The sequence below is a fragment of the Gymnoscopelus microlampas genome, assembly GCF_963454915.1.
Source record: "Gymnoscopelus microlampas genome assembly, chromosome: 8".
NCBI classification, from domain to species: Eukaryota; Metazoa; Chordata; class Actinopteri; order Myctophiformes; family Myctophidae; genus Gymnoscopelus; species Gymnoscopelus microlampas.
In genome coordinates, this window is record NC_139945.1 from 41,203,366 (window position 1) to 41,212,824 (window position 9,459).

General features: G+C 38.4%; 2 protein-coding genes across 2 annotated transcripts; one reads left to right on the forward strand and one right to left on the reverse strand.

The window, feature by feature from the left end:
* The first annotated feature begins 946 nt into the window (after positions 1-946).
* thyn1 (thymocyte nuclear protein 1) lies at positions 947-3,724 on the forward strand. Its single transcript, XM_084064163.1, has 8 exons — positions 947-989; positions 1,636-1,683; positions 1,798-2,012; positions 2,673-2,741; positions 2,930-3,022; positions 3,113-3,208; positions 3,316-3,466; positions 3,609-3,724. Exons 1-8 carry the CDS (start codon positions 977-979, stop codon positions 3,653-3,655), a joined length of 732 nt encoding a protein of 243 aa, XP_083920289.1. The 5' UTR covers positions 947-976; the 3' UTR covers positions 3,656-3,724.
* Positions 3,725-4,170: 446 nt separating this feature from the next.
* On the reverse strand, positions 4,171-8,467 carry LOC311050910 (vacuolar protein sorting-associated protein 26B-like). Its single transcript, XM_084065136.1, has 6 exons — positions 7,780-8,467; positions 7,051-7,207; positions 6,424-6,588; positions 5,988-6,163; positions 5,589-5,731; positions 4,171-5,448 (listed from the first exon to the last, which is right to left on the reverse strand). The coding sequence occupies exons 1-6, from the start codon at positions 8,000-8,002 to the stop codon at positions 5,311-5,313; spliced, it is 1,002 nt and encodes a 333-aa protein (XP_083921262.1). The 5' UTR covers positions 8,003-8,467; the 3' UTR covers positions 4,171-5,310.
* Positions 8,468-9,459: the final 992 nt, after the last annotated feature.

A 9,459-nucleotide genomic window follows, 5' to 3' on the forward strand; every position in this document is an offset into this window, starting at 1 on the left:
GCAACCGGAAACCTTATTGTTGCCAGCTCAAAAACCGGATGTCCTATCGTTGCTGACGGAACGGAGCTCGCCATCTTTACCTCAGTGAACAAGTTATGTCACATCGCTGCTCCAAGGGAAATGTAGTTCCACGTAGTAAGCAGTACTACAAATACACTTAAAATGCCGTTACATGTCTATGGTTACCACGCTACATATGGCCATGACACTTACCAGATCTTGAGGGAATTTAGTTCATGTTAAAAAGAATAACCTGTTATGTATTAAAGTCGGTCACGTGTGTAAATGGGAGGTGAAACAAAAATAAAAACAACGACAACGGGACTGGTCTAGCCGTGAAACATGACTGTCATATAATGACAATCCTGGATGAACTTCAACCTGGTGTTTGCACTTTCTTCCTTTTTGACCTGTTCATCTACATAAACGTTCAGATGTCAAATATAAAGTGCTTACCCATGAACACGGATGTTACAAATATGTACGGGCTCTCAGACGTACCCGTATCTTCCATATTGTTCAATCAAAAGCATTTAAATCCGATCGGTGGCCATTTTCTCCGTATTTTCTCCATCTGCTTTCAACGGTAACAGCCCTATTGGTTGGGAGCTGTATTGCACTCTGATACATTATAACTCTATGAGAAAATAGCCACCAATCGGATTAAAATGCTTTGTATTGAGAAATACGGAGCATACGGGTACTTTTGAGGTGCCGAACATAATTGTAACATCCATGGCTATAGTGTAAGCACTTTATATTTGAAATCTGAACATTTATGTAGATGTACGGGCCAAGTGAAAACACCAGGTGGAAGTTAATCCATGACGGCCGTCGTGTGTGATCCATGGCTAGGGACTGGGCGTACATTAAAACAAGCGCACCACAGGCGCTGCGGCGCATGCTCTGATAGTTTACACAGTGTCGTCACAACAACGCGGGATTGTTTGTGTGGAGTCAGTCCGAGTCACTGTGGATGAGTGTAAAAGGTAACGTTTCTGCATTCTTTATCAGTTGTATGTTTTTAGAATTCAGAAACTCCCTATGCTGTGTTGTCAAAGCAAAGAGAGAGTGTATGCAAATCACTCTAGCTGCCATTCTCTGCGTACAAAATAATAACGTAATTATGGTAGACAATTGTCATTGTGTTTGTCAACATAACAGCAAATGTAAAATATATTTAAAGAAGAGCACACCGTCACTACGTGCACTGTGTCAGCTGTTCCCTCAGCCCCCGTACGCTTGGGGTCAGGGTTAGGTGGGCACCAAAACATTCTGGGCACCTTGGACGAGTGGGCACTAGGGATTTGTGGACACCTGGAAGAGTGAGCACTAGGAGTGGAGAAGAGTGGGCACTATGGAAATGTGGGCACTAGAAAGAGGGCACTAGGGAAATGTCGGCACCTAAGAGTGAGCACTTAGGGGTGGAGAAGAGTGGGCACTAGGGAAATCTGGACCAGAGCCATAGGGTTGGAGTTAATGTTGGAGACTTTTTCCATCTCAAATGACGTCACAGTTAGAGAGAACCGATTTTTATATTTTAACAGAGGTATGAAGTGGGTTTGTTATATACATCCATGTGGCCTCCCTCTACCTACCTACTGATATGTTCATACTTCTGTTCTTGTCATTTAGAGATGGCACCAAAGAAAAGGGCCCGAGGAAGGATCACGAAAAAGTCAGGTGAGGTTTGGGAACACAATTCAATGAAACTGATTGACTGACTGACTGACTGACTGACAGACTGGAATTAGCCTATATTAAAGAACTGTGTGTGCTTGTTGCCTAACAACACAGTCATAGATGAGCCTAATGTAAAAGATGACGGTGAAGAGATCCCTCCATTGAAGGTTGCTGCAAAGTCAACAAGAGGGAAGAGGAAGGCTTCATCTTCTGAGGAGTCCAGAATGCTGGAGAAGACAAAAGTTGATGAACCGCCCAAACCACAGTACTGTCACTGGTTGATGAAGTCTGAACCTGAAAGTCGCTTTGAGAATGGAATAGATGTAAAGGTACAGTAACTGACAAGTGACAACATCATCAGTATTTTTTCTCTTTCGGTCAAGCAGCACTTGTCGATAGGGGTTAATTGAACAAATCGATTTAATTGATAATACAACATAATCAAAATACTGAAAATTGCAGATCTACAAGCTCACAACATATCGTACACATGTGATGCATTGTGAGCTCGACGCCATTGTATGACAAAGTATAAAATAGGGCTTAGGTGATTAATCAGACTAATCGATTTAGTTGATTATAAAACATTGTTCTTCTTGGTTATTCAATAAATTGAATCGTTGCAACCCTACTTCAGAATCAGCTTTATTTTTTCACATCGCAGTGTTTACAGGTGCAAAGAAGTGGGTGAAATCATTGGGTTTTCTTTTGCTTTAGTTTTTGCCTTTTCTCCTCAATTTAGTTGTTATACCAATTGATTCCTCCCCACACACATTTCTGTGTTGTCACTGCTGTTGAATCCTACTGACTCACCTACTAGTGAGGAGCCCCCACCGGGAGGACGTAGAGCCGGATGCACTATGGTGGAGGCTGAAATCGTTGTGGTTGTTTTTTTTGTACATGCTCCATCTTTCTTTCAGGTCTACTTAATGTAAATTAGCCTCAATGTTTGTAGAACTTGCTCAAGATATCTCTGGTTCACTCTACAGTTTGGGATTGAGGACCTGAAGGCTCTGCCCAATCAGACTGGATGCTGGGATGGTGTACGCAACTATCAGGTACTGCTGGTAGATTAAGGCATTGATTCATTTACTGTAATGACAATAATTGTATGATCAACCACAGTTGAGGAAACAAATGCTCTGAGGGTGCTTTTTTGTAGGCATCATCACACACTGTAGCTATATCATTTTTGGTTCTATTCTCCCTGGTAAAAGTGTGTGTCTCCAAAATTGTCATCCTATAGGCCCGCAACTTTATGAGGGACATGAAAGAAGGGCAGCTATCTTTCTTCTACCACAGCAATTGCAAGGAACCTGGAATAGCAGGAATCATGAAAGTAAGTCTGTCTTTTCCAAATGGCAGTATATTTACAGTGTAAAAGCCTGAAGCCACAGATATTTTAGTGCAGTTGTATTATGTTTTCTAGATTGTGAAAGAAGCCTATGTGGACCACACTCAATTTGACAAGAAAGATGTCCATTTTGATGCATCCAGCAAGCAAAGTAACCCTAAATGGAGCATGGTAAAATAATTATGGAATATTGACCTTTGTAATGGATTGACATTTTTAGATATGAATAAAGTTGATCAGGTTTGAACTTGTTTTTATATTGTTTTTTTCTGTCTCAGGTAGATGTGCAATACCAAAGAATGACAGCACGTTTTATTCCTCTGTCTGAGCTTAAGAAATATCACCTGCAGCAGAAGGCCAACGGAGGACCCCTGAAAGACATGGCTCTCTTCACAAGAGCAAGGTTGTCTGTCCAGCCTCTCACCAATGGTACGTAGTGTAGTTTTGGACCACATATTTTAAAGTTTCCTGTAACTTAACTATAACTATGTCTAGTTGTTCTCTTTGGTAGATAGCACTGGGGTTAAGGTAAACAGTAAGTTACAGTAACCACATTGTCTTTCCCCTCCAGAGGAATTTAACTTTGTCCTGAGTTTGGAGGACAAAGATCCGCTGTGAAAATTTGGCTGTGGAGTGATACTTTGAAGCAACAACAATGTTAAACCAATGGTAATACTCATTTGTATTTTTTTTGTTTTCCTTTTAATAAACATTTAAGTATTATTAAAGGCGATTTTTGTCTCGTAATGACTTATTTATTTTAATGTCTGTACAAGGAACAAATAGCTCCTGCAGTCTTATTCACTTGCGATTAAAACACTATTTACACATCGGTTCTAGGACCTTCATCAGGTTGTCTAACATTTGAAAGATGAAGGTCCTTGCACTGAAACTTAAATACATTTCAATTACAAACCCAGGATCTTCTATGCGCCTACTACCATACACCCATTTTGAGAGTACTTTCCCTATCCCTCTCTAAATAAAAGCATAAAAAGCCCCAAAAACGTTTTGGGGTATGTTTAATGCTGAAGAAATGCAATGTCTACCATTGCATTACTACAAATGATTTTGAACTGTAAGAACTGATATGCACACGTTCATTTAATTGAGCAGCAAATAATACTAGCAAGTCAATGGTTTTCAATTTATTTCAGTTTTGAGGACAATGGATGATTAGTAAATGGCCACAAAAGATATAGTTCTACTGTACATATCTCAGGTTAAAAGTCTAAAATTATGTTAGAGGCAATAGGATTTAGTATGCTAGATATATTTAGGCACAACATTCAAGTCTCTAATGTGGAGGATACACAAGACTTATACTATCGGACCCCAGATACAAGTACTTTGACACCCTCTCATAACACCACTGGAATGCTGAGGTAAAGCATGTGAATCTTAAGGGATAGTTCACCCCCCAAAATTACTTTTTCTATCGATTAGTCACCCCATGGAGACTTGAATTCATGGTTATTGTTTTGTTTGTCACATTCCTAAGCCAATAATTTGAAAAATATTTTTTGGGGGTGACCTATCCCTTTAATATTTAGTTATGTGGCACTGTGTGTACTGCATAATTACATGTACAGGAGGTCAACAGGGCACAGAACAATCACAAGTTGAGATAGCTGCTCTTATTTACAGGTAATAGAATCTAGGGGATAATTAAGTCAGCTTGCTCATGAAAGCAACAAAAAAAAAAGGTTTCAGAGGCCCACTTCCATTAATATTTTTTGTCAATACAAATTCATTGGAACTAACAAATTCAGCAAGAAAAAGCAGTGCAAAGTTTTCATTTCAGATTTCTCAAGAATGTTAGGAATGCCATTGATTAAATGTGGAATGTTGGAAATTAATTTCATTTCTTTGAAATTCCATACTATTCACTTTAAAATCTGTGTTGAATAAAAATTAAAAGCATTATTGTGTAATGGATTGAGACGAACAAAAGGTTGATCACATAAAAATGTGGCAATACTTTTTTGTGACATTTCACACAAGGTCATAACAGATTTAGTTTAGATTTAGTTTTGATTTTCTTAAAAAGAGAAGTGTTGATGAAGGAAAACACCTGCAGCGGCCAGTAAGGCCACTTGCAAATGGCTGATACAGGCGGCTCTTTTTCATTGTTCGCTTTTGTCTTCTTTTCTTCCTCCCTTCTTCAGCAGCCATAACAAAGGAGGGCTGCTTTGTCTGATATTGTGAGGTGGCTCTATTCCTTCACAGATGCTGACGAGGCTTTAAAAAGAGAACGCTAGAGGATGACAACACTAGCCGCTTTCTTCCCTTGCTGCCTGTTCCAGTGCACTCTCATTGGCAGCAGAGCCCTCAAACCGCTGAGCTCCGATGATGGCCTGGTGAGACATACTCTTCCTCACCACATCTCCTTTCCTCCACAGTGTGATTTCCTTAAAAGAGAATGAAGCAGTGAAAACAAATGACTAGTCTCGTGTTTAATAACATTAACTTAATATGACTTGCTCAGGCCATCCTTGATGTTTGGTTTGGAATGTCAAGAGTATTTTGCCCATTTTAATTTACTCAATACCTGCTGTTTGAAGTAGCGCCTTTCCTCCTCGTCAATCAGCACAAGGTTAAGGTAGTAGCGCACAGAGAATTTTTTGTTGATGTCTCGCATTGTGGGAGTCATCTCATAGCCAGCCAGAAATAATCGAATTGGAATGGACTCTCCTTAAAATGAATACAATACACCAAGTGAGGTTGGATGAAAACACTGCATCTTCATAGTCAGTAGTAATGATTGGTTAAGGAAGGACATAATGCCTCAGTCAAACTTATTTGACTCTACACAGTAAAATCCTCAGTTTTAATTGAACTGTTGGATGGGTCCATATTTACACTCCAAGTTAAATGAACACTGAGGATTTTACTGTATTGGTTCTTGTTGTCTCATGCTGTGTTTTTGATCTACTACTAAGTCATTTACCTCTGACCGGTGCACCATCCATGATCTCGTACTTGGCTATGGTGTCGTTTTCATGGTATACGCTTGGCCCGGTGCCCGTTGTCTCTCGTTTGATTATATCGATCTCCATGTGCTTAATCTTAATCCTTACGAGAAGGAAGTAGATTTTTCCCACAATGACATCTTTCAAGTGGTACCTGTGAAAGGCCAGTTCATGATAGGCATCAGAAACTATTTGTGCAATAGTGGAAAAGTTTTAAAATGCAATCCTAGTTAACTTTATGCTAATGCTTGGCCATCTCTGTATACTGAAAGGAAGTCATTATGTCATTAATACTTATAATAAACTCATAAACTCATAATAACAATTTACACTCCATTCTTAAATTGTAAATAGTGACTTTGGTGGTGATTACAAGATATGAAATTATTAGCGCATAATATTCTCAAGCCTTACTTGGATTTGTTATACTCAAACTCAATGTGGAGACAGTCTTCAATTCCAACTTCCATTTTGATGGATGAGTTGAGCTCTGGGTATGTGCTCAGTGTGTGGACAACAATATCCATCTCTTTACTAATATCATTGAGCCTTCTGCTGACTGTAGCCCTCAGAAAGTATCTGCAAATAGTAAAAAGAGATACTGAGCAAAAAAATCACTTGCAACAGAACTGTTCCGAGATTAAATTGCTGCAACAGTGTCCAACATCTTAACAGACATGTATGTAAAACAGTAACAGCCAGGTTGGATTATTAACTTGATGTTTTTGCTGAGGAAAAGGCAAACAGGAAAACTAGAGTCTGCACAATAGATATTGCTCCTATGAACATTTATTGGTTTACCACTTTTGGTGGTAAACCAATAAATGTTCATGGGAGAATTATACGGTGTGCTGACTTTATTTTTCACGTGTTCTATTGTCTAGCACTGACTGTTGTGTGGCTGTATCTGCTTTTATAAACTTTTTGAATAATGTAAACATTACATGGAAGCCAGTGGTACGCACATCACAGAGAAAGTCAGCACACTGAAGCTGCACTGACTTGACTGCAAACCAGTGAACATTTATTTGACCCCTTTACCTTAGCTTGACATTCTGGCCTGTGTAGGACTCATAAGGTTTCTCCACATGAGTGAACTCAAAGTCAAAGGTCTGTGACTGAGTTAGTTCACCAGGTCTTGCAAGATCTTTCACCAGAGAAACAAACTCATGATGGTTTCCCCTATCGTAGTAAAGCTCTAAAAAAGGAAAACAAAGCATTGTCAACTATTTCTAGCTGGTTGTAAAACAATGCAACATACAGTGGTGTTAAGTAACTAAGTTCATTTACTCAAGTACTGTACTTAAGTACAATTATGAGGCATTTTTTACTTTACTTGAGTATCTCCAATTTTCACTCCACTACATCTCAGAGGCAAATATTGTACTTTTACTCCACTACAATTATTTGAAAACTTTCACTTTCACTGCACTTCAGCCCTATGCATTTCGGCCATTTGAAAATAGCCTATTTACAAGCTCAAATCTGCTACAAACGATTTTAAAACATTTTAAAACTTGTGAAATGGGACATTCTGCATATTGAGTACTTTCTACTTTTGGTACTTTAAATACTTTTGTACTTACTCAAGTACATTTTGAGTTCCTGACTTTTACTTGTAAGAGAGTATTTCTACATTGCGGTATTGATACTTTTACATAATTATACAAAATGCGAGTACTATTTCCACCACTGGCAATATATGGGTTAGGAATCATATTCAAAGATTTCTGAATAACATAGTTTTGACATTTTTACATAAAAACCCACCTATTTGCCCGACGAATTCGATTTTGATCCCTTGATGTTCCAGTCTCTTGCCAGGGTTCTTGAGTGTGACGTTCACCTTGCCACTGACCGTCTCACCATCATAGAACAGAAAGTACTTGTCTTTCTTTCCATCCTCAGTCTTGTGTTCTGCCTTCTTTCTCGTTTCAGCATCGTTCAGAACCACATCGATTTCTGCACTTTGCCCAAAGCTGAAGAAACTCATTGTAGAAGCCTATATATCTGTCGTGAACCCGTGTTACAAGTGTACGTTTACTCTAACTTATTTGCAAAGTAAGTCAGGTTATTTAGCAGTGACTATGCATTCAGAATGTTATGCAAGACCTACAGCCTATAATACCTATAACCTCAATTGAATTAAGAGAGAAACCGTTTTTCCAGGTGAAAACAAGTCAAAGATATATCAAATCATTTTAGCACTACATGTCCTCGTCATTTCCATCGATTAAGAGAAAAAAATCCGTTATGGTTGCGAGACTACGTCTAATAACATATATCATTAAGCATATTAGGTGTTCTTAGTTTTTTTTAATTACTATCCCTCGAATTTAGCAACGTCTATAACAAGTCAAGTCGTCCAGAATGTGTTTCCTTATGGTCAGTCCGTCCTATTATTGGTATCTTTTCTAAAACACTAAAATGTTGTCAAATGATCAGGAAGTACGCCAGAGCTGCGTCAGCACAATTACTTCCGGTTCAACTATTTCAAAATAAAGCCAGCATTGCCAGATTGTGCGAGAGAAATAAGCAAACAGGTGGTCTGTGAAAACCACAACGCGCACAATCTCGAAAAAGATTGAGGTAATTTTGGACCATTTTTGAAACATTTTAACACACAAAGTATTTTCAGATGGGGATCTGTGTGTGGACAAATACATATTTTTTCGGGGGCCCTAGTTTCCATGAAAATGTTTGAGAACCACTGGTTTAAATAGCCCCTACGGAACCTCTCCCTCCATACAGCGGAGGGAGAGATTCCGTCGGAGCTATGGTTTAAACAACATTAGGAAACAAGCCCAAAATAACAACCACACTTAATTAAGAAACAACAAACAAGCCCAAAAAACGCAACTACCAACTGATTAATTACAAGCAACTTCACAGAAAAAGAAGCCCAAAGTCGCTTATAATAATCAGACATGGCAACTCTGCCTTTTAAGTTCCTTGTTTAATACGTCTTCGTACGAGGTGTTCCGTGCGCTTACCCAATCAAGTCTAGCAATAAGCTTTGCATTCAACTGCCCATGCTTTAACTAAAACGAAAATATTAATTAATTTGGTGATTTCTTCGTGCACATTGGATTTTTGTAATTTATTTAATTTATTTTTTAGCAAAGTTTGTTTTGGCACATTTTATTTTAGGCTGCAGATGCAATTAAAGGTAGCTGGCCTACTGTGATTTGTGTTGTGTTAAAAGTAGCCTATGTTTTAAATATCTAGGCTAGAGCTATATCCCATAGTAACATATTGAAAGTATATATTTACTCAAGTACTGTACTTATTTTTAGTTTTTCTGTTTTACTTTACTGAACTGGAGTATTTCCAATGTTCAGTACTTTTACTTCTACTCCACTAGGTGGAGGCAATTATTGTACTTTTACTCCACAACAATTATTTGAAAACTTTAGTTACTACTTTGTATATCTTGATTATTACAAAACA

Excerpts from the sequence above, each read along its gene's own strand:
- thyn1 (XM_084064163.1), top strand. Across the intron at positions 2,742-2,929 it reads ATGGTGTACGCAACTATCAG|GCCCGCAACTTTATGAGGGA; the intron begins GTACTGCTGGTA and ends GTCATCCTATAG. Across the intron at positions 3,023-3,112 it reads GAATAGCAGGAATCATGAAA|ATTGTGAAAGAAGCCTATGT; the intron begins GTAAGTCTGTCT and ends TATGTTTTCTAG.
- LOC311050910 (XM_084065136.1), bottom strand. The coding sequence starts at position 8,002 with ATGAGTTTCTTCAGCTTTGGGCAAAGTGCAGAAATCGATGTGGTTCTG. Across the intron at positions 5,732-5,987 it reads GGATGGTGCACCGGTCAGAG|GAGAGTCCATTCCAATTCGA; the intron begins GTAAATGACTTA and ends ATTCATTTTAAG. Across the intron at positions 5,449-5,588 it reads GGCGCTACTTCAAACAGCAG|GAAATCACACTGTGGAGGAA; the intron begins GTATTGAGTAAA and ends TTCTCTTTTAAG.